Source organism: Empidonax traillii, unplaced genomic scaffold (genome assembly GCF_003031625.1).
Source record: "Empidonax traillii isolate 1590-97213 ecotype Southwest subspecies unplaced genomic scaffold, ASM303162v1 scaffold571:size529327, whole genome shotgun sequence".
NCBI lineage: Eukaryota > Metazoa > Chordata > Aves > Passeriformes > Tyrannidae > Empidonax > Empidonax traillii.
In genome coordinates this window covers 285,131-309,727 of record NW_020955764.1, presented here as the reverse complement: position 1 = coordinate 309,727, position 24,597 = coordinate 285,131, and the positions used below count along the sequence as shown (strand labels likewise).

Genomic DNA, 24,597 nt, shown 5'->3' with positions numbered 1-24,597 from the left:
TCAGGCTGATGTGCAGGACATCATTATATCATGAACTGGCAGCGTCACTCTCTGCAGCTGAGGTTAATACTTAATTGAATATTGTGAGATATTTTTACATTTCCCTCTAAAAATACTTCTCAGTGGGTAAGAGCCATTGTTACTTATTTTCCCTGCCTTCTTAAGCAAGAAGGACTTCAAAGGAGGGAAAAACACCTGCATGGATTTTTAGAGCTACAGTAAGAATGAGATGTTTTAGTAACTCATAACAGTGCTAATAAAGGCACATCAGTCTTCAAGAACACAACACTTTTACAGTGTGTTGCTGTTTCTGATTATTTTCCTCTTTGCAAGTCCACCATCTGAATAGCACATTAGAACACACTCCTGAAACTGGATAATGTTCTTCCAGGTTTCTGATTGCTCAAGGTGCAGAGTTATTTGTATGACCTGTTGATTTAATGCAGTTACTGGGTCCAGTTTTAATTATTTCCCCAGAGCTGCTTCTGTTGAATTTAGTCAAAGATTTGTCAGACCTCAGAATACAGGTTCAAATGAGAAATAATTTGTCACTGGCGCTGAGAGGAGAAAAACTTTTTCAGAACAACGTGAATTCTTATGTGTCAGACTGCTGGGTGAGTCAGCATATTCGTCAGGGAAAACTGTAATTAAAACAGTAATAAAGGGGCATCGTTTTACAAAGGTGATGTGCTATATAAAATACAGTGAAAGCTTCAGAATCTAAGAGGAGTTTATGAAATTATGAAATCCATGTTCATTAGGCTTGTTTTTCCTATTGAGGGGTAACAAGATTATCTACAGACCATGTTTTATGACATATCTACAAGTCTCCCTCTTCACTGTAAAAAGAAATAGTTACAACAAATGCCCTTACACTTCAGCTCTTGAAACACATTCATTTCAGTTTTTAAGAAGCTGGGATATTGTAAAACTGGAAAAAAATAAGAACTGCATCCAAATATGTTCCTGTTGCTCTCCTGAGTTTCCAGATCTTAAATCACTTTTGCAATATCAAAGCAATGAAGGGCAGAGGTGAATGAGGGGACAAATGGTGATCAATGGGATATTAGATCCGTTGAGAAGTTTTTGTTAGTCTTATTAATTATATTTATAACCCTAAGCCATTTCACTGGTGCTATCAGTAAGAACTGATATATAGCTGAGTAAATTATCTCAGGTTATCATGCATGTGCTGCTGGCAGAAAGGGTCCTGGGATGCTCCCATGGCAAAAGGAGTCTTGATGAAAGCCAAATTTTAGCATTAGAGTTGGTTGCCATGCAGTTTGTTCATCCTTGGCAGTGGATTTTAAAGCATTTAGTAACAGGTATTTTGGGGGATTTTCCAAGTTTGACTTACTGCTCTGGGCAGATGCTGCCCGGTGCTGTTTCTGGGTGGGGAGGCAAGAGGTTAATAAAGGAATCTCACCTTCGTGTTTAATACTGCATTCAGCTGTGATTAATGGCTTTATTAATGACCCACAAATCCGAGCTGGTGGTGATGCAACAATATTCGCACGGAGCAGAAGCTGGAAGGGTTAAGCTGAGGGAAAATCTTGAGTAGCTTTGGGAAACTTGACCCATTGTTGGGCACAGAAAAGATAAAGGAAAGTTTACTCTGTATAGCTGAGAGAAATGTGTCTGCATGGCTGTAGTGCCTGGTTAGTTCTGCTTTGTGTGTGTGTGCCAGTAAATATAACCCAGTATTTATATGTTAATTGTAGTCTGTGATGTACTGATTTAATCTTCACATGTCTGAATCACTGATGTTTTATATAATAATAATGTTATATTTTATATTCATAGCGTCATAATATAAATTATATCTAAATTGTAAATAATACAAATTGTTAAATAACTTATTGCCATTAAGTAGAAAATAAAAATAGTAAATATTAAAATAAAAATAAACAATATTACAACTATGTATTGTAGATAAAATTATACATTATAATTAGTATAATAAAATAAAATATTGATTAAATAAATTATCAGAAACAATATAAATCATATGAATAATAGTTTTATAATAGGCAGTAGATTACTACATTTTTATATATCACTTGTGCAGTTTTCCACCATTTCAGAAGTTGACTTATACATGCCATTTGTGTACTGATGTTATTCTAAAGTAGTAATATTAACCATAAATTGTTAATGGCCGGTGGTTCAGCACCAGTGTGGATTCTGACAGGGCAGCACTGACAGAAAATGTTGTGCTTTACTGTGAACCTAAAAAAAGTCAAAGGTTTGAGCTCTGTCACCGGTCTTACATCCTGTCCACTTCAGACAATAGTCAATAATAATGAATGTTTTTCTCCTCTAGGGCAAAGGAATATGAGAGCTTGATGGAAGCAAAAAATGCTGTGTCTGATTCCCCATTTAAAGCCAAGTAAGCATTAAACTTTATTTACTTCAGACATCTCCTTTTTTCCCCTCTCTGTTGCAGAAATGCTGCTGGAATTTCCAGTGGTGCAGGTGTGGAAGGTTCTCCCTCAACATGGGCCATGTTGCCATCTTGAGTTACAGATTAGTTTCTAATACAAAAGGTCAGACCTGATAAATGCATTTTTTTTGGAAGGCACAGTATGTCTTAAACCAGGGAAGTTGCTGTAGTAAAGAGAACATTTCGTACTTTTCTTACCTGGAAATAAGAATGTTCCTGTCTTGCACTTCCAGACTGATGGTAAAAATTCAGCACTGGAATTCTGGGGCTGAAAAATCTTGTATTTGGCCTCCATTTGGTCAGAAAGGTGAAAGCATCTGATGTTTTACAATCTGACACTGAGCTTTCCAAAGAATAGAGCTTTTTGTTGTCTGGGCTAAGGCACAGATGAAAACAGCTGGATGGTAAGATCAAAACAAGACCTGTGGTCAATGACGAATTCCTTCTCCTTAGTTTGAAACTGAGAATTGCTCAGCTCTTGCTTTCTGATTTCATTGAAACCTGCAGGGAAAAGATGCAGAATATTTGGATTTCCAAAATGATTTTGATAAGGTCTATCACCAGAGATTTTAAAAGAGACTATAGAGCTGAAGTTTAAGTGGAAAACTTAAGAAATTGAAAAGAAGTGGAGTGTTTCATCAGCCCTTGGCAGAACAGGGAGGTCACCAGTAGAGTTCTGCAGTTCTGTGATGTTTGACATATTCACAAGTGACTTGGAAAAAGTGAGGGGACAGTGTGATTGATGATCATGCAGAGATTCAGGACAGGAGGGACAAGAGCTGATGCTGAATGATAATTTTTTGAAGAGAGTTTGTGAGGCAATGAAATGGCAGGTGAAATCCAGTGTATATTGAGTGCTACACAGTGAAGGGGGAAGGCAGAACTCAATTATTATCTTCACATACGAAGTGTGGGCCTTGAATTTGCAGATGTGATAGGTAGTTCCAAGAAAATATCAACTCAGTACTCTCGGTAGTTCATGGAAACCCTTTCTTAAAATTATTTAGAAACTAGCAAAAACAGAACAAAGAATGTCACGTACAAGCACCTGGGTCATCTGCATCTTTTGAATACAACATGTAGTTCTGGTTCTTTGTCTCCAAATAGATAAGCTGGAATTGTTAAAGGCTCAGAGAAGGTAGGAAAAGAAATCTGTAATAATTTTGGGGATAAATTAGGAAATAAGTAAGCTGGCACTTCTCATTCTGGGGAAAAATGTGTCAGTGGGAGGAAGTTCTGATGGGGATATGTTAAAGAGATCTGTAAGGTCATAAGTGGCATGGAAAGGATGGGTGGTGATTGTTTGCTGTCCTTCCTGGTACCACAGTGAGGGAGCACAGGGTAAAGCTGGTTGAGAAGAAACCAAATACAATGTTCTCAGAGCGGAGTGCTGGGAGATGTGTGGAACTCCCTGCCCAAAGTCACACAGGTGGTGACTGACAGTTCACCTGCATTCCTGCAGCTCTGGGGAAGGACATCCAGCCCGAGGGGCTCCTGAGATGAAAATGGGGAAAGAAAGAGATCAGTAAAGAGGATTATGCACGCCTGCCCTGTTCTTAATTTTCCTGAGCCATCCATTTCCAGTGGGCAGATGGTGTGTGTGCCTTATTTGTAGTTGGGCTCAGGGAGTTCTGCAGCATCAGCCGAGGAGCTGAGGGGTCTCCACAGTTGGATTTGAAAACCCTCGTCCTAAAATCACAACGACTTTCCAGGTTGGGGATATTTGTCTTCAGACCAAGGTAATGACCTGTAGCAGATCTTGTATGTCTTGTGGTTGCTTCCATCACTCATAAATTGCTGACAGGTGATTGAAGGTGGCGTTTTGTAGAAGTTACTGGTGGTTAAGCAGTTCAGATGCTTGCAGTTAGAAAACCTTGGTTTCATATCCAACTAACCTGTAGGCAGTGTCTTTTACAAAGTCTTTTCAATAGCTTGCAAAGCTGCTGCTGGATCTGAGATGTCTTTTAAAATAATAAAACCCCATCCCTGAGGTTTGACTTAAGAAAGTGCCCCATCTCCAGCAGATGGTACACCTGCATAAACACATGGGGAAGGAGTTGGCTTTGCTTCTTAGTCATCAGCACTTCCATTTTCAAGATTAATTTCATGGCATATTAAGACTTCTAGATTTGGAGCTTCTGTGTTTTGCTTTTCTTTGCTACCAGGAAATAAAAAAAATTGAGGTCTGTGGTTGTCAGAAAGTAGAAATGTGCATGTTTAAGTGACTAAAAATATTGATAAGCTGTAGTGCCTCCCCTTTAGGTTCTTTCTGAGATCACCAGTGATGTAACTTGGTTGGTTGTGTCTCAAGTGAAGCACAAGAGAAACAACTCAGATTTTTAATTTTTTAAAAAGATTTTCGAATCTTTTGACCGATCCTGACTTGACCGTTTTTCATTTCTCTTTAACGTGATTAAAAGTTCCTTTGCTTACAGACAGAACCTTCATTCCATCTGCTTTCTTAGTTCCTTCCTTTATTGCCCCTTAACCAAGAGCAGTAGGAAGAGGAGCCAGCAGAAAGGAACAAACAGCAGTGGGTCTGCCCTGATTTTGTTCCACTGAGAAGCTTGTCAAAGTGGGCAGAGTATTGGCTTTTTAGCCAGAACCCCACGTGCTGCTCCAGGATTTGATGTTTAATTGCTGCTGGGAGCCTGCACAGCCCTCAGGAGATCTGCAAAGTTTCTGAGAAAGGTCCCATCACAGAAGGAAGGGGGTGCAGACCCAGAGTGCCCAAATGCATCCTTTGGGTCAAAACAAATGCCAATACTTTCTGTCTGTCCCAAAGGAAGGTTTAAGGTGCTCAGATTGGAGTGGCAGTGTGCTAATGAACAGAAAGCATTTTTTGACCTAGTGGGCTGTGGAATTTAAAAATGGAACAGTTCTTTTTAAAATTCCATTTAAAATGTGATCCAATTGGTAGGTTTGTTTATTTGCTTGACAGAAGCAAATGTGTTTTAGAATTAAATCATTCAATGTGTCTTCCTTTTATGCTTCCTTGCTTCTGCCACATTTCCTTATCCACTCCTCTCCCCCAAACTGATTGTGTCTTCACAAACAACTAAAACCATTTATGGAATGCGTTTTCTTATCTGATTTTCGTTCTTAGTCATGTTGTCAGTTGTTACAGAAGAAAGACAGAACCCAGAATTAGTAGTTGGCAGGTAAAAAGCCTTTTTAGATCACCTTTAAGATTAAACCACTTTAATATTATAAGACCACTGATTTCCTGCTGCAGCTGATAGATTGTTTCAGTGGTTTTTACTAGTTTAAGGTCTGAGATTTATAAAATCTTGTGCACTGAGGAAGCACTGATCCAAGTGCTTTCTAAGCTCTGCAGTGGTACTACACTAATAGCAATAAGCAGACAGGGTTTATCCTGCTTTGACAGACACTGAGTATCCCCTTTTCAGTTCCAGAGTACTGATTCATGACTGGGATTGTGAATGGCTCTAAGTGGTTCTTTTTTAGAAATGAGTTTTAAAGGATGACTGGGAAAGCTTTCTTTTTTTAGTCTCTATTAAAAATATTGTGCACATTAGTGGGTGGGAGGGATAAATCCAAATACTGCCTCATTTAGTGAATATTCTGCTCTCTGAACTATTTCATGTGCCAGGAGGGACACTGAGGGAAAAGGGCTGTGGGCATTGTCACCTGGAGCAGCCAGGTGTTGCTGTTGGCCTCTCTCCACTCTGCCTTTGCTTGTTGGTCACCGGTGGCACTTGGGTAATTTTATAAATGCTGATGGACTCTTGGTGGATTTGTAGTTATTAATTCATGTTTTCTGGGAACTGGTGTATTTGTCAGTTGTTCAGTCTGCTGGGTTAACCTGGCAAAAGGTGTGTCAGGTGTCCATCAGAGCATTCTCAGGTGTCCGTCAGAACACATTTTCAAAAGGGAAGGAAAACATTTTCTCAAAGTTAGAGGGTTATTTACATCTCTTTAGTATCTTCTAATCCAAAAGCCCTGTATGTCAGGGTTAGATCAGTCTGCAGGTAGCAAAGTGTAAATGTCATCCTTTAATACAGCAGGGAAACTAAGGCAGTGAAAGATTGCCTTGTGCCTGAAGGGACTTAACAGGACTGCAGGGGGAAGAAATTTAACCCCTTGGTCTAATGTTTTAGCCAGTCTCTCCTCACACAAGAAGGAATTGTTTTGACCTATTTTTTTTTTACTTACCTTTTTCTTTTAAACTGTGTAAAGGGAAACTTGGGGTAGTATGGAAATCTTGAAAACAGACTGCAGCACAAAAAGAAGAGAGTTAGAAAATGAAGAATTATTTCCTGTAAGAATCTGCTGGAGAGAAGATGGGAATGTAGTGTGAAGTTTGTTCTTACAGAGGGCCATAGCTAAATGTCTTTAACAATACAGTAATTCTTACTTTCATTATGGTATATGAGTGAATTCACAGGATAAACTCACCTTGGAGGTTTTCTTGGTGCAGTAGGCTAGAGGCCGGGTAGGCCAGCTGTAAGATATTACACCAAAATACTGATTGCTGCAGAAAAAAAAACAACCTCTGAAACTGGAAGTACTTGTGCAAAATTTAGTTTCCCAACAGCTCTGGAAACTGTAGAAGAGCCAGAGTGTAAATAAAATAAAATAAAATTCAGTTTCACTTTCAAACCAGTAAATAACAGGGTTATGATTGGGCGAGCGGTAGATTTCATCTTCGGGGAGAGGCTGGAACGTTCTCCTAGGAATACAAATAAATGCATCCAGAAAATGAGATTTATAGGAATTTTTCATCATTTTTCAGAGGGCTTCCTTTCAAACACTGCAGAAGGTGTGTGAAGCTGCAGATGTTGCTGGTTTTCCTCTGGCAGTGTCAGGGACCGTGTCCAGCTGTGTTTCCATCGGAGGGTGCCCCACGTGCCAGCACAGCGTGGATTGTGCTGCAGGCAGCACAGAGCAGGCAGGGGCTGTAGATTGTTGAGGGGATACAGCAGAGCTGCATTTTGGGCTGGGCAGGAACTCTCACAGACGCTCCCAGTTCTCTCCAGGCTCGGGAAGAATCGGGGCTGTGTGTCCGCCTGGCAGGAGCCTCCGGGAGGAGAAACCACTCCTTCCCTGCAGGAGCTGCCCAGGATCCCCCGCTCTGCCCACTCACACTAACCCTTCCCTGCATTCATCACTGGACAGCCAGGAAATCAGGGATTTAAACCTGCAAGTGCTGGAATACACTGATGTTACTATTTCAGGGCACTTTTTTTTTTTCTGGAGGTGAAATGTGACCTATAAATATTAACAGATCTCTTTCCTTTAGCCTGTAAAATATATTAAACTTGCTAGAAATATTTAGCCCGTGCTAAAAAGGAAAACCTTTGATATTGAGTATCCCTTGGTTTTCCACTGGCAGTGCAAAAAGATCAGATACTGTGTTTGTATTTGCTGAACATACCATTTATTAAAGTTTATGTTATGGTGATGTTCCAAGACCAGTCAGTGCCTTTCAGATATTTCCTCTGCATTCTGAATTATCTGTTTGTGGGCAGTACTAAAACCTGAATTAGTGAGATGTAAATAGCTTTAGAGAAAAAGACATTAACTTCCCTTTCAGCCAACCCCAGTCAAGCTTCAGTCATTTCTCATTCCTGTGTGGCACAGTAAGCATTGAAGGAGTGAAAACTGGGGGGACAGAAGGAAGATTAAATAATTGTCTTGAAATGGCTGAATTTGGACTCAGCAGTATTTCCACATAGTCACTGGATCAGGTGCTGATGCCACGCTCTGCTAATCCACACTGCACACCAGGTGTGCACAAGGAGTCCAGAATAGACAGACTTCTCTTTCCAAATCCGTTCATAGCAATGGTAAATTCTACATCCAAGCACAAGTCCTCTTGCATGGATTTCTACTCCTTTGAAACAGTCCTGAAATTATTCTTATTTCTCTGACACGGCCAAGAAGTCAGTATAGAGGATATTAAAAGAATTTCTCTGTGGGAGGAGGGAGTTTTTATTTCCCTTCTCTGCCCCATGTGATGACACAGCATCCGTTAACTGTTTTTGGCAGAAGATTCACCATGCAGTAGGATATGAGGATGTAAGAGGTAATTCTTTGATGTGGGTGGAACTGAAAATTTACTCTTCCAAGTTTCTTACTCTGTGATGCTGAGCACACTCCTAGAAAGTTTGAATTTTGGAAAAGTATCCAGAAAGACTTTTAGAAGAAATGGAAAACTGGAAGCTTTTCCTTGGGAGTGAACCTGTTGTACAGCTTTGGTTTTACACCGAGGACAGAAACTCAAACGTGGTGTTTGACTTGCAGAGCATCTTAAGAGACTGAAGAGAAAGAAACTTCTGTTCCTGTGTCAGCAGAAGTCCTGGTGTAATATGATTATGTTCTCTGGGAGTCCCTGTGAGGAGCGTTTTGATAAACCTTACACGTCCTGATGTAGATTAGGGAGGTGCCTTTCTTCAGCCCCTGTGGTTAATCCTGGTGGAATTCCATTCCTCTGATGTTAAATGAAGCAAATGGAAACCTGTCTTGCTGTCTTTTGTCAGATGAAGTTACAGTGTAGCGTGGTGGGTTTTTTCAGTGCCTTTATGCCTTTAAATGCAATTTGAGTAAATATTTCAAAGAAACAATAAGATTTTTTTAGCCTGATGTGCTAGGATATTGCCAAGGCAGTAGCCATTCTAAATACCATTCTGTGAGAACACCTGCATTCCTCTGCTTCTGGAGCATCTCTCCGGACTGCAGCAGTTTCACTTCTCGTTGCTGCTGTGGTCTTTTGATTTACTGTCCAAGTCCTGCAGTTATTTGGATTTTGGCTTTTAATTTTGTGTCCCGTTTTAGCTCGTGGCTTAAAGTGATAGAGTTTTCCTCCAACCTCATTTTCCACAGAGGAAATAGCAGTGCAAAAAAACCTCGTCAGGATGTAATCTCCCCTTATTTTTCTTGTCATAGAAAAATCCTGGTTGAATATTAGTGGATTCAACTGACCAGATGATAAGAAGTCCAAAACTCAAAATTCTGCAAATCATTTTTACTTTTACTTTAAGAACATACATTTACCTTCAGCGTGTCTTGAAAGCCATTAACAAAGCTCTTAATTTTTTCAGAGAGAAGGAAAAGAGTTTCCTGTTTCCTCTTGATTAAGTGAAAACTCTCTGTTCTTCCCCAAATGAATATTCTGGTATTGGCGATTTTTTTTTTTTGGATACATGTGGTACATTCTCCAGCCTTTCCATCTCCAGCCTTCCTGTCTCACCTATCAGAAATTAGCCCAGTGATGTTTGCTGTTTCTGTCTGAGTCTGCTGTTCTGTTTCCCTTACTCATCTCAAGAGTGAATCACTCAGCTGAGTGAGCCAGAATGATCGCATGGTGGGAGCAAAGCAGGATGAAACCGTTTTAAAGTGAGCATGGCAAAAAGTAGCAGGATAAAGTGTGGAAGGAGAATGGGCAAACAACAACAGAAACAAGTGTAGCTAATCAAGAAGACCTTGATGTCTTTTCTGTTCACACTTTTTCTGTGCTATTTCCCTGAAAAGGTAGATGGTGAATTGCCACAGGCATTCCAAGCTGTCTGTGTCTCCTGGGGTGTTTTACTCGCTGTCCAGAATAGACAATTATAATATTTTCATGTAGATTGTCATGATTCCTTTATCATTAGCAGAGGTTCATTCCTAAGGTGAAAGTTAAGGTGAGTCTTTGCTTAACCCGCTCTTTGTTTCCTGTTGAAGGTTACAGCGATTGGCAAAAGACCTCCTAAAGCACCTCCAAATGCAGGACAGCTGCTCCCTGGGGAACAACAAAGTGCCTGGTCTGGACAGGACCTTGGGAGAGATCTCTCGTATTCTGGAAAAAGAGGTATTGTGATTTTTGCTTGTATGATTTAGGATTATCCTGGAAGATGTGTTGTCCTCAAATCTCGCCAGTTTGGATTTGGGACTGTTTTAAACGTGTAGATGAAAGAGTGACCTCTGTGTAAGAAGCAGTTTCTGCTGTTACATTTTTCACTTTTTTTCCCCCCCCCTGTATCTTTGCTAGGATTTTCTTTAACCTGGATCATTTTAGCCATCTAGTTTATAGTGCTTATCCACAAACAGCTTTTAAATAAAGGGCCAAAACAATTAGCAGAGAACAGAGGAAAGAGTTGTTGGAGGCAGCTTTGCTGGAGCGCAAATCTGTTGAGTTTTCCCAGGTACAACAAAGCCAGTAGGTCTTTGCTGAAGAATGAGGGTATAATATGCTTATATACAGAGTATTTCTGTGTTTTTTATTTTTTTATAGTCTGTGATTGTAGAGCGTATTTTGGTTTATGGAAAATGTTGGATTTTTTTGGTATTTTATTAATAGTGCAACATTTGCATCTTCATTGCCGTTTCATCATGGTCAATCTGCTGCCACAGTGCTTTGTGTCTTGTAGTATAGGTTTTTGCTCCATTAGGACCACAGAGTATTTGAGCTTTCAGCTGGAACATCATGTTCTGTTCTCTCTCTAACCGTTAGAAAGTACTTCTCTTCCTTATCTGTAATCAAGAAATAATGTTAAAGTCAGTTCAGAGAGAAGCTAAATGACCAAAATCTGAGGAAGGGGTGGCATCATTGTGGTTCAGGGCCGATGTCTGTGAAAATGAGAGCTCTGCTTGATGCTTTTCCCAACTTAGTGTGGAACACAATTGCTGGTGGCACGTGCTTTGAACTGCTGAAGGCTGCCTGGGGTCCTTTCGTGGGTCCTCTTGGTCCATCAAGTTTAATCGTTTTTTTTGGAAGGAGTTTGGTGCCATTTTCAAATTTTGCAGCGTTTGCATTAATTATTGAAAAGTTACTTTTTTATCGATTTCAGAATGCAGAAATCACGTTGTCGCATGACTGCTCTGAAAAGATGCATCTGTTTCGAAAGTTATCTAAATAATTCGTGGAAACTCTTTGGGGAGTGGAGTTGTATCCAACCTCTTACCAGTAGCTGTTTTGCTGAGATTTTTTAACGTGGTGTGAATTACAGCTGAGTGTTAGTCATTAATTGTTCACAACATTTTGCTGGTTGTTGAGTCTGCAGTGGGTAATTAAAAGCTAAATTTGACGTTATTGATACACATGCTTATTTTGGTGTTGATTTGGGGTTTCACCCTCAAAACATTATTCAGCCACCAGAGAGGTATTTTTATATCTGAATGTCCTAATCAATAAGGTCAGAAAAGATTGATTTCAGTAGCTGTGGCTGTGTTTACAGCACAGATCACACACGGTCATTTGTACAAGTGGGTAGTAATTCTCTTGTTAACTTGGGAGTCCAGAAATCAGCAGACACATCTTACATGTCAGTGGGCAGTGAAAAGAGTCCTGATGGTGTCAGTCACGGACTGAGAGGAGGAGACTGACACTGTTAATTGAATTTCCCTGGAGAGCATAAAAATATACCCTAATGTGGGGGGAGGAATGAGGGAGTGGGAACCACACAAGCTGTCAGTGTGTGTGAGCTGATAACATTGATTTACCCTTGCTAATGGCCTGGGTTGAATAAAGAATTGCCCTGAGGGAGGGCAGGGTTCACTACAATAGATCCTTGCCACTTACTAGAAATTCTTCAGGCTCAGAAGTCCTGCAGAAGTTTTACAAAATAAAATTAATCCACAAAACCCTCTTTTCATTCATACTGTGAAACATTGGATTTTTCTTTTGTTAATAGTTTACACTGCCTGAAAAATTTATTTATACAGGCTCACCAGGGAAATAAAGATTTGTTTTACAAACCATGAAATAAATTGCCGAGCTGTAGTTGGTAACAGTAAATAAAAGAAATAAATGCCATTAAATTTCTCAACAGAAGAAAGGGTTACTCAGCTCACTAGAAAACTCCATGGCTGTGCTGAAACAGCATTAGAGGGTTGGGTATATTATTTATGCAAAGGTGAATCCCAAAAAAAGCCACACACAGAAGTTTGGCAGCCTTGTCTTGCTGGGTTTTACCTTCAGGTACAATCCAATTACTCTGACCATTTCTGTGGGCTCAGCCTTCATCTGTTGTGTTCCAGAGTACTGAGTAAGGCTTTTTCTCACCTCTGAATTTCTTTCATAGCCTGAGAACCTTCTAGGATGCCACATGCCTGCATGATTACTGTGGTCACACTTTTGCTCTTGGGGCCAAGTGATTTCACCAAAACAGCAAAAGAGTTTGTTTAGTGCAAACTCAAAGGGTTCTGTGTCAGTGTATCCTCTAGATATTAAAGCATAAGAAGTATCTCTCTCGGGCAAAGATGCATCTTGACCCCTGTCTGTTTTGGAGTCCTGGCTGTTCACTGCAGCACCTTTCCTGCTTCTCCTTGACACGGAATTCTGAGACTCCTGCCAGCTCCCCATGGAGCACAGCTTTCATTTGCCATCCAGTGCACGATTGGAGTGCCAGCAAATGAAAGAGGTGTTGCTTTGCTTTGCTTCAAGTGGTTGTTAGATCTCCAGACACTTCTTGATATGCCCATATTGGCTTCCTTGGATGAAGCTCTGCAACCACTGAGAAGCTTTGCACCCTCTGCTGGAAAAGTGTTTGCAGAGTGTAAGTATGAGCAAGTTGAAGTGCTGGTTCTGAGGATCTAACTTGGAGCGTGGCCGTTAATTACATGAAACCTGTGGTTCTTGTGTCTGTAAATTAAATAGACATGAGAGGTGCTATAAAGTCATAAACCACCATGTGGTTCCAGTTGTAAATGGACTCCCACCCCTCAGGTCGTGAGTCCTTGCTCCTGTTGGAGGATCCCGATGGTGTTGGGTACACCTGGTGAGCTGTCCCCAAGCTGTATCTGCTGCTTTGGGTGTGCCCTAGGCCGTGGGAAGGCAGTCCTTGGGTTTTGTGCATCCCATCCTTACTGGCAGAAATCCTGGAAGGAAGTTGTGTTCACTTTCCCCTCTGCTTTGTTTAAAAGTACATTAAGAAAACAAACACACGCGGAGCCACAACAGCAGAACGAGCGCAAATGTTCCCAGAAAGCCCCGGCCTGAGGTTGGCAGATTGTCATGTGGGACTCTTCAAGCTCTTAGTAAGATCTGTTAACGCTCAGTTTAAGATCTCCCATGAATCAGCCTTTGATGCTCAGAGTAAAACTCATGTCACCTCTTACAGAAGGCAAAGCTGATGTTTGAAACAGCAGAGCTAGAACTGTTTTTTTGCCCTGGTTCTTTTTCTGTTTTGCATGTTCATTCCTTGCTGGACTAATCTTACACATCCATCACCAAGGGCAAGTGTGTTTCTCTGAATTATCTGCTCGAGTTTGACTTGAGCATTCCCACAGAGATGTCCTGTGATAGGGAACTCTATAAACCAGGATATTGAAAGCTGTATATCCTATTAGTGTGACTGCAGGTACAGCTTTAACTTGCTTATGCTTGTCATTTATTTCCCTCTGGAAAGAGGTGAGATTTACTGATTAAAAATCTGCTGATTGAAAAAATGTACTGATTAAAAAGTGTCTACTCTATAGACATTAAGCTGCCTAAAGTACGTACATTTCCAAGGCGGTGACCCTGACCTGGGTCAGAGGTTATTGCCTCTCAGATGATCACCCTTGGACTTGCTGACAGAACATCACCTCCCTAAAAGTTCTTCCTGAAATTTGTTATTAGACCTTTGGGTTTGGCTCCATGTTTTAACAGTCTTACTTGTAAATGTTAGAAGTATGTCATGTGGGTTTGGGTGGTCTGGGGTTGGCAGGCACTGCTGTTCTGAGGAGCGTGGCAGGATCTGCTGTCAGTGAGGGCAGTGACAGCAGCTGGGGCTGTGGCCTTTTCACCTGGCTCAGCTGCAGCTCAAACACTGCACTTAAATCACTTCAGTGAAATTTGTACAATACTTACTTGTGACATCTAGACAAGCCTCTCATCCCTCTGATTGGGAATATTGCAGAGATTCCCTCATGATTGGGAGGGAACCTTGTGATTTTTGGAATCCAGTTGTAACAGCTAATCTGCTTAACTGGAATTATTTGTATGTGACCTTTCTTATTGATCACTACTTTGAAAAAGATCTTCACCACAACACAAGTTATAAGGTTCTTTTAACTGAGTGATTTGACTGAAGATCTTCCAGCTCTGCTCCCAAAGAGGGGGCTGCAGGGGCAGGACAGAGGTTTGATCCGTGTCCCATCCCAAACACACACTGAAGCTGCCATGTCCTCACAGGGCACAAAGTCCTAACAAACAAGATTTCCGTGGTTCTGTCGATAAAACTTACTCTGGTTTCACATGGCTTTGAGGGATGGCTGTGTCCCTGATCTCCTTCAGGCTCTCTGGGTGCTGTAAAAATCTCAGGGAATAATAGTGAGTGCAAAACAGGTTGTTAAAGTGTGGGAGTAAAATGGAACCAGAAACAAAAAGAGGAGGTTTTTAATAGATTGGGTCCCAGTGCTTATAGTTACTTACCAACTCTCTTCATGCAAATCTAAAAGGAGCTGCTTTTCAGTAGGCTAAGTTTCAATACATTTATTTACATTACTAATTCAGAGTAGTGTTCTTACTGGAAACAGATTTCAGGGGGGAAATACACTTCCTTAGAAAAGGAATAATTTTGTAGCTGAAAAATGTGTGAATATGAGCTAGTAATTGACTGCTGTGGTTTAATCCTTTTTTAAAAAAAAGAATCTCAGTGCTTACGACCTCTCAGTGCTCTCTCAGTGACCATTAATGTGGGTTGGTTTTTTTTTTTTTTTTCCTGTCAGGCAATGTTTTTGGGTTTGGGATTTTTCGAGAGATTTTTCAGCCTCCCGCTTCAGCAGGGGTGATGTCAGTTATTTACATTTCAGTAAAATGTTTGTCGTAGCTTTCAAATACACGGGGACTGCAGCCAGACAGTGTTTATCCCATTGTACAGACTTTCAGCAGTGGCTGGCTCTAACAGCACGCTCAGGCCCCCTATTTATATTTGATTTTCTAAACTCTTGGGCCCATTGGGTACAGTGACCACAGCCAACAATACAAACTCTTCATCATCAGAAACTGAAAGAATAAAATGAAAAACTGGTGAAGAGTGAATGTATGGAAATGGAGCACATGTAAGCTTTTGTATTGCTCGTGGTGAAGTTTCTTCAAATATCTCTGCAGGGATTTCAAATTGCCCTCTGTGTGTGTGTATATGTGGGGGTTTGTGTATATAAATATATATATGACATGTATACACAGACGAAATAGATTTTAAAAGCAAATACTCTGCGTTATAAAGACTCAGTATTTGCTGCTTAAGAATAGAGTGGGAATTGTGATTCCCAGACTCTTACACATTTAATTTTGGAGCTGCAGGTGACTCAGGTAGCTGTGTGTTCCTCATGTGTAGCCATCAAAGAGAGAATGGAAACACACTGAATATAATGGCTGGATTTTATTTTTCAATAGAATAAAATTCAGGACCAACTGAAAGGCAATGATGTACCTTTAAGCTTTTCTTAACCTGCTGTTAATTATACTTGAACTGGATGTGGCCTTGTTGCTGCACGTAATCATGTTGTTTTGAATCAGTATTAGACACTCTAATTTGATATCAAACTTTTGATGGAAACTTGAGTTCGTAAGCTAAACGAGAGTGACATAAATAGGAAGTGAATTTTATGCTCCATTACATCTCTGGAAAAATCAGCCTATCCTTCTAGCACACGGGCCTTATAGCTTGAGGTTTGTGGGTTTTATTTCTTAAATGAAGAAAACTGTCAAGTGTGCATTAGAAGCAGCAAATTTCAAACCTAAATTTTGGCTAAAAAGGGTTGATCCAAGTTGAACTTGGTTCTGTTAATCAGCTGGACTCCATAGGGGCAAGGATGATCAGTGCCTCTGAAAAAAGCAGGAGTGTTAAGAGGTGGAGCAACGATTCAGTAACCTCTTCAATACTGATGATATCTTTCTCCCATACTGAACGACTTTAGTTGACTGTATGAAAAGGAGGGGATGGAGAGAAGGCAACAATGAAGGAGTTTGGGAGCTGTGAACAGAACAGATTGCTCATTTCAGTAGCAGAGCGTTACAATGAAGTTTGTGTTAAGGATATTTACACCTTGGGAAGAAACCCAACATAAAACCCAATGATACGTGGATTCATGGAGGGCTGGGCAAATCACTGGAGGTGGCAGCTGATATGTCACCGTGTTACCCAAGTCCAAAAAAGCATCATCACGCACTGTGTATGAAAAAGGGTGAAAATTACTGTTGTAGTGAATTTACCTAAGTCATGGACTAGTGGCTTTACCCACACGATCTGTATTTTGTGTATTTTGGGATTTTCTGTGTATACCTGCATACACACCCAGGCACATTATCTGTACATTGTTTAACACACCAGTTATTCTGTACAGCCCCACAGTGGATTCATTTCTCAGTCTGCTGAAGCTTTAAAAAGTTATTTAACGTTTACCTCTAAGTAATGTAATAACTGTAGTAATGACAAGCTTGGTCGAGATTCCAGACTTTTTCCAGGCAGGTTTGTGATTGTGGTTGAATTCCTTGTGATTGTGATTGTGTTTGAATTGCTTGGCAGGATGATTTTTGAACTCAGCCCCTTCTGTTTGCTTGTTTACTGAGCATCCGATGTGTCTCCACTAGAGGACACCCCTGGCAGAAACAACAGCGGATCCTTTGAATCCTTCCAAGTAATAAATCTGTTTAGAAGTGGAATTTCTTTTTGACATCACGTTCAGATGTCACTGTGCTTAGAAATCACGTGAAGATTTTGACTCACAGTGCACTGGTTTACCCCCAAAAAGCCGCCTTTTATATCAGGCAGTGGGCATTTCGTGGCCAAAATTTTTAAAAAGCAAAATAAACACTCCCACACTGCCTTAACTGTGCTTTCATCGTTACGAGTTTTGTTCTCTGTGAAAGTAATTGCTACTCTTATTTGTTATAATGAGACGTTAAAACTCTTAAAGGTTCATTTTAGCTAAACACATGATGTATTTCTGTGCAAAGAATGGCTTAATTTTTAATCCATCCATTAATTTTTCAACTTGGGATACTCCTGCAGTAGCCAGTTCCAAAGCTACAGTGATGTCACATGAAGGGAAGTCATTAATCAAATGTAAAGCTGAACTATAACTGTTTAAAAACGATTTAAAGCCAAAATCCAAACCTTATGAAGGGTGTTGAATTACAAAACTTGAAAATAAGGTTTAAAACTTAAAGGTTTTTAAAACCTAAAAAAAACCTAACCGATAAGGTTTTTTTTTAAACTAAAAAATAAGTTTTTACCAGCTAAAACTAGAATTCAGGCCTTTGGAACTCTCTATATTGCCACCAAAAAAATGTAATAATTTTGCTCACACGGAAGGTAACGGGGAATTTTGTATTTATGCTTCCTCTGTTGCGAATGTTAATCAAGCTGTTCCCAGCAAAGTGCAGAACCTGAGGCAGAGCCTGAACTCCAGAACTGATAATGCAGATATTCCCACCCAAACAGCCTTTTCCTGTCACTGCCAGGAAGGAGTCAATAGGTCAGGTGTGTGCTGTGGTGGTGCAGGTTGGACCAGGCAGCTTGATATCATCAGTTTGTTTGCCCCGAGTTTCTGTAATCTGTGGATTAACCTTTTTCTCCAGATGAATGTATAAATAGGAGCTTGTTGCTAGAGGTCAGCCACAGAATATTTTTTAACTTGTTTGCTGGAGATGGTATTAAAAGGCAAGTTCAGTTCACAGATAAGCTCTGCAGTGCTCTTACTCCAAGATGATTTGGAGGTTAATTTCTGTGCACAGTGGGTGTAGTTAAAAACTCCTGTGGGATGTAATTAGACACTGTCAGCTTCCAGTGTTGCACTAATTGTGGCTTTTTGCTGTCAGGTCAGGCTTCTGCATCAGTTTAGAACTAATGCATCATATCAGAGTGGATATAATGGATACATATCATTCCAAGGTATGCAAAGTTTCTTCACTACAGGACTAGAGATATGTTTTAGTGTCAGTAAAGTCCAGACACTGATTTCTCAGTGGTGAATAAATGCCCTACACAGGCATGTTTCTGCTAATAGCAGACACCAGCTTAGAGATCATGATAAAGCACTGATTATTATAGTTTTTAAGGAAATTAAAGTTTTATTTAGTTTGATCTGATGATACATCTATAGCCATATTTCCTTGGAAGTATTTTTAAAATTCAGCGTTGATTTGAGACCGTCACTTCCGAACTTGAGAACATGTCACCCCGAGGTCTGCTCTGATGTTTGCAGCACCTCACAAACCCACACCCATTTATGAGATTAATCAGAAATAGCCTCAAATTTGCTTCAGCTAATGGAGCCATCTATGGAGATCCAGGAGCAGTTGTTCCTGATATTAGACTTAAACCTCTGTCCTTACTTTCCTCCTTTCGTTGATGCACTTACTAGATGCCCTGTTATTTATAAATAGACTATAAACATTTATTTTTAATAAAAGCACATGCTGCAATGCTCAGTGCTGTCTTTCAGAATACATATAAAGACAGTTCTTTCTTTTCCAGACAATAGTGTTTGTTCCCTGTTTTGCTGCTTAGCTTGAATGAAAGCAGCTGAACAGGTAGCTTGGAATTCACTAATTTACCTTTACCTGTCTTTCCTTTATGCCTTTCCCTGACGATTGAAGCTTCACAATCAGGATTGTGAGGGTCCTGCCCCTGTCAACAGAAGTGTAGTGGAGTGCCTCTGTGACTTTACCATTGAACTGAAAAGCCGCTGCAAGAACTTGGAAGGAAATGGGGTAAATAGGGTTCATCCTGTTCAGTGAGGTCATGCAGTGAGTCAGTAAGGAGTCTTATCGAATTTGGTTTACCCTCACAACGTGGGCAGATGTTTGCAAGCAGAGAAATGAATCGAGTATATGATGGCATAGACATAAATTAGGTTTATGCACGTGGGATGTTTAGTGTTTTCAGGGCAGGCTTAAGACTCAATAATGTTGTTACTGTCCCTAGCCCTGAACCAGTTTTAAGTCACCTGCCAATAGCAGACTTTCAGAGAGTGTAGTGATAAATGCCTCTCCTTCTTTTATTTTTGACTTAGTTGAAAACTAAGCTAAACCTCCTCTTTCTGTTGCGTTTGAGTGATGCATCAGCCGCTTACTTTTTCACCTTTTTTTTTTTTGTTGTTGTTCTTAGATATTTGTCTTCCTTTGCAGTAAATATGCTCTGTGAAGCTGCAGTTTGACATACCTTGGCTGTTGAGGTGAAAAGCCAGTATTATCCAGGTGGATTAGGTGTTGAGGATGAGCTTGTACTCAGGAGTGTGCAAATACTGGGCATTATGCAGGGAGTGGAACCCTTTCTGCAGGATCAGGCCCCTTCACCTGCCTGCTGTCACCTGCCTGGTCACCACCCTCTTCTGGATGGAGCTCTGGAGATTGGTCAGTGTGGAGAGTGAACACACGAACCAGGGGAGCTGCCTTAGCTTTAAAGGCTTCAAAAGCAGCTTTCAGGCTTCAGAATTGGCACTTCAGAATTCTCAAGGCCTCCTTTCCGGGGCTTTAACCCGTTAGCAACTCCAGAGGAAGGAGGTGTTACAAATACATGGTCAATATATCCTGAGTGTGAATGAATATCTCCCCCCAATGGTGTGCAAATGCCACTGAGCCAGTTCTGGTTCGTGTTTTAATCCTGAACGAGTTCACCGTTGATGTTCAGCGGTTGAAATTTTATTGTGGGGGAATTCACTCGTGTTTGAAAACCAGGTTGAGATTTTCAACACTAATTTCACTAGAGACAAGTGTTAAAGGGAACAAAATTGTCTGTTCTAATGGCAAATATTATTTTGGTATGCCCTGCTGTGTAAAGTTTTGTGTCTGGAGGAGTACTCAGAGGATGTAGATTTTCTGCAGTCGCAAACATACCGGTGGGTTTGTGCATGTAGATATACTTGTGTATTTATTTAAAGGGAGAGGAAAGAAAAAAAAAAAAAGGAGTAGCCAGCCCAGGATTCAGTTGTCTGGTTTGTTTTTCTAAGGCAGCTTTGAACTGTATTTCTTAGCCCCTGGCATTTTAGATAGAATCTTCAAACACCAGATAAAAGGCAAGAAAAAAAATTCTTAAGATGGATTTCAACTATATTTTACTAATTAGTTATTATTTCTTCCTTCAGTGAACAGTTCAACAAGTGTAGCACAGAGTTGCGCAGGTTTAGTGTGTTGTTTCAGAAATACAAGTCAGATTGTTTCAAAGTATTTGGGTTTCAATCAGAAATATTTTCTTCTGAACAGCTTTAGTTCCTGAGGTCTGTTCAGACAGGCTTTGCAAATCAGCTTCTGATTTGGACATTCTGCAGGACTAGCAGAGAGCATTCTTTGGGTTGATGAAGGAAAAACAATCTTTCTAAATTTCCTTTTCAATCTACATGAAAATATTTATTTTGGAGGTTTGTCTTCGAGGGAGGGTTTACACCAGAGTATTTCAGTGAGTTCAAAAATACTTCAAATGGTCAAAATGTGAGGTGATAAAGTCACATAGAGCAGAGATGGAAAAGCTGACATTAAATCATTTCAGCTGTTAAAGCTCAGCATTATTTCTGATTCTGCTCTACTTATTAACTAATAATAATACTTTAACAGGAGAAATGTATGGAAGTGAGTACTTTGGTCCAGGACATTGGATTTCACCCAATAACTCTTGCACCAAATTAATAAATCATGATTTAACATGGATCATATTTTTCTAGTAGATAATCAGGTTTGATTTAAAAACTTGAAATGATTGAGAGTCGATCATATCCTAAGTATATTATGCTGATCATTAATTACTCTTGGCATTAAAAAAAATCCTTTTATTCTTACCTGAACTCCTCCAGTTTCAGCGTCCCAATATGAGCTGCTCCTGTGCAGTATCAGACATCTTCTTCCCATTCTGGTTCTTCCACCCTGTCCCATCATATTTTGACTTTCCCCAGCATAAACTAAATTGTATTTGTCGTGCCTGCTGGTGAGATGGATGGCTCTGGCCTCGTCCCTCCTGTTTTCCAAGCCTTGCAGTTTGCCCCTGCCCTGTGCAGGCTGGGAGCAGCAGAGCAGGACGGAGCTTTTGGTCTCCCTGCTGTCCTGCAGGACCGTACACGCAATCCAAAAGCTGTTGCAAATTGGTGCTGGCTTTATTTCACTCTCTGTTACTTTGCTGAGTTGTATAAATGCATCAGAGATTTTCCCCCGGTGTGGTTTTATTTCAGCACACAGTTCGTATTACGTGACTGCTTCGATGAGAGCAACAAAACCCAGCCAAGAACCAGCACGGGCCAGTTGGCTTTTTCATGGCTCTCTTTGTTGACCACGTTGAGGAGGACGAGGCACATGTGTAAATCACTCTTCTTTTGGAGCTGTGTGTGTTTTCCTGGACCAAATGTCAGATAATGAGATGAAAACATTATATTGAACTTTCTATTTAGTCTGCTCGTTTTCGAATTTGCCAAACGTTCTTGTATCCCGGGGTAAGTGGTGCTTCTGAGGGTGCCACAGATGCCCAAGCCCTGATAAAATCTACCCTATCTTGTTAATGAACACACAAACAGTTGTTCCCCATCTGCTGCCTCTGTCTGAAAGGTTAGGAAGCCCTTCCTTCTTGATCACAAAGGACATAATTATTGTCTGCAGAGGAGTCAAGTACAAAGACAGTCCATCCAGCCTGACCGCTGCTACACTGCAGGCCACCAAAGATTAACAGCTGCTTCTCCTTTGATTAGGTTAGGTAATAACAGTTACTTTAGTTAATAATTGGATGGATTCCCAGGCCATGTAATTCAGGTTGAGGCTGTCATTTTTTGCTGGCATGTAGCTGAGCTGTATTATTGGAACAGAGCCTGTAATCCTATTAGTCAGTTGTCACTCAAGCCATAGGAGAGAAGGGGAATTCAGATCCATTGAGGTGTTGTAACAGGTAGGTAAATAAGTCAACCACACTCACCCAGTGTGCAGGGAGCTGTCTTGACTGTCACATATATTTTTTTTAAGGATTAATTTTAAGTTTCTAAATACGTTTAATTCACGGTTGATCCATAAAACAGTTACATGGTTTGTCTGATTTATTGTTATTTCTGTTTACTGTGCGACACATGCATTAGTGTACACACACTTCCCGCTGAGTTCCTTGATTCCTGCCCTGTTCTGCTGAAGATGGAGGCTTTGTGCTTCAAATGACAAGTTCATGATGGTCCAGAGACCAAGAATCCACATTTACTGTCTCATCAGCTGTGTTAACCTTCCTCCTGTGCAAACAGCTCCCCTGCCCTGCACCACAGTGGGCTTGGGAGGGAGAAGGAAAACAAGACTCTTTCCAAGGGCTGGTTTTGAGTGCTGGGTCTGCTCTTCTGAGGTGAATCTCTGGTTTTGTTTTTCTAATGTTTAAGACACATCTAGGTGGCATCCCCAAGGTTTCTGTGCCTCCTCCTCTCTGTTAAAAAATGCATGAATGACAGTAGTAATCATTTTTGCCTACGTGTTCATTTGTCTCTCTTCTCCTGTGTCACCAGGTAATGTCAGAGCCTTGAAATCCTTCTGTATTTACAAGTTAAATTGTTTAAAAATGTTACTTGAAGTAGTTGAGAACTTCTGAAAATATCTATGAGCAAGTCAAATTTTTACACACTGTTTATACACAACGTGTGAGAACATGTTCATATATTTTCTGTTACTGAAAGAACATGAATCCTGTTATATCAGTTGCCTTTGTTGAATAACCCTCCCAGTCTAAATGTGCAACCACTCAAAGAACGGTTTCTGTAGTGAAATTATGAAATGGGTTTCGTAAACAGGAGAGCTCAGACATTTGGGGGACTGTGGTAGAAGTCTGGAGGATTCTGTCAAGCAACAAAGCCAAGCAATGCTGGTTTAAGCTCTTTTCAAATAGGAATTTAATATTTATTCCCTGCAGGATCTATAAGTTTTCATACTCACGTGATGTGGGATCTACTCAGAGCTTTGGTGCCACCAGGGTAAAAGTTGTAGTTACCTGGAAGGGTCTTTCTTTCTGACACAGGTTCAAATGGGGACCAGTTTAAATAAGAATGGTACCTGAGCAAGGACTTTGAACAGCTGAGATGCTTCAGTCCCCTTCTTTTGCATTTGTTATGTTTTAATATGTACCATCCAGTGTAAAACTTCAGCACTACAGGGCATTAAGTGAGTTTGTAGCATATTTTCAAGGCTATTGTTTAATTTTGGAAAGACAGACATTGGATAATGTAATAGCTTGCTCCCATATATTTATGGTCTAAGAAAGATTTCTTTAGTTATAAAAGATACCTAAAATCTGAATATTGCCTCACGTAGGAATGAATTCAGACATATTTTGTATGGTTTGGCTGCTGCAGAGACAGAATGACAGTGTGTTTCGACACTGGGCAGATTGAATGCTGGGTGTTCTTTATACATGGCTCACAATCATTGGGGATAAATGTGTTAAATACCATGCCAGAAGTTCTGGATCCCTCATCTCCACGTGGCAGTTTTATTGACCTCTGTAAGCACAGGGAACAAACACTGTGCTCCTGGATCTTCCCCAGCTTTGCTGCTGGTTGTATCCTACTTCTGCTTTTACTGAGTGAAGACTTTTCCCCCCTTTCTTCCATGCACATAGGGGGGGATTTATTTTTGTGATGGATAAGTGGCAAGTGCTAATGAATTTTTATGAGCAATCTAGAGAAAGGAATAATAGGACATAAGGCTAAATTATATAAAATCAGGAGAGATTACAAACTTGCTTTTGCTTGATAGAAAACTGGAGTAGTAATGGAAGTTTTTAAAATGTGTAAATGTGTATTTTGACAAGTATACTTGTATTTTAGTCAAGTATTAGACAAAGGTGAACCAGGCGCTCTGAAAAAAGTCTGTGCATAAGAGGTGTGATGCTCCAGATTGAAGTGGAAGGAGAGCACGCAGGAAATCAAACAGCTTCAAAAGGTTTATATTCCTTTGGACTGGATGACCATCTTCTCTCAGAATAGGGAGACACTGTTGCTTCTTTCAGTGTGGCTCTGGTGACTGATTCAGGATGGAGGGAAGTTCCTTTCTGGACACTTCACTGCTAGATATTTATGGAGATAAGAGGAGTTCTGGAAAAAAATCACAGCTAAGAGGAATTTACATTAAAAAATATAAAATAAAAAGTTGGGTTTAGCATTAAAGGCTATATGGAGTTGAGAAACAAGCCAAGCAGCAAAATGTAACAGTGTACAATTGCAGGAGTGGAGAAATGGCTGAGGGGAGAAACAAAATGAGTGCAATAAATGGGATATAA

The 24,597-nt window shown here is 40.3% G+C and overlaps 1 protein-coding gene across 6 annotated transcripts in view; it reads left to right on the top strand.

The window, feature by feature from the left end:
• SCAPER (S-phase cyclin A associated protein in the ER) overlaps positions 1-24,597 on the top strand; it is a 131,597-nt gene that overhangs the window by 56,757 nt on the left and 50,243 nt on the right. For all 6 annotated transcript variants that reach the window (XR_003572798.1, XM_027897964.1, XM_027897966.1 and 3 more), the window contains 2 exons: positions 2,324-2,389; positions 10,130-10,256. Coding sequence is in view for 5 of the 6 variants with exons in the window: in XM_027897964.1 (XP_027753765.1) it covers positions 2,324-2,389; positions 10,130-10,256 (193 nt within the window). In the remaining variant the exon portion in view is untranslated. The remainder of the gene's footprint in view (positions 1-2,323; positions 2,390-10,129; positions 10,257-24,597) is intronic.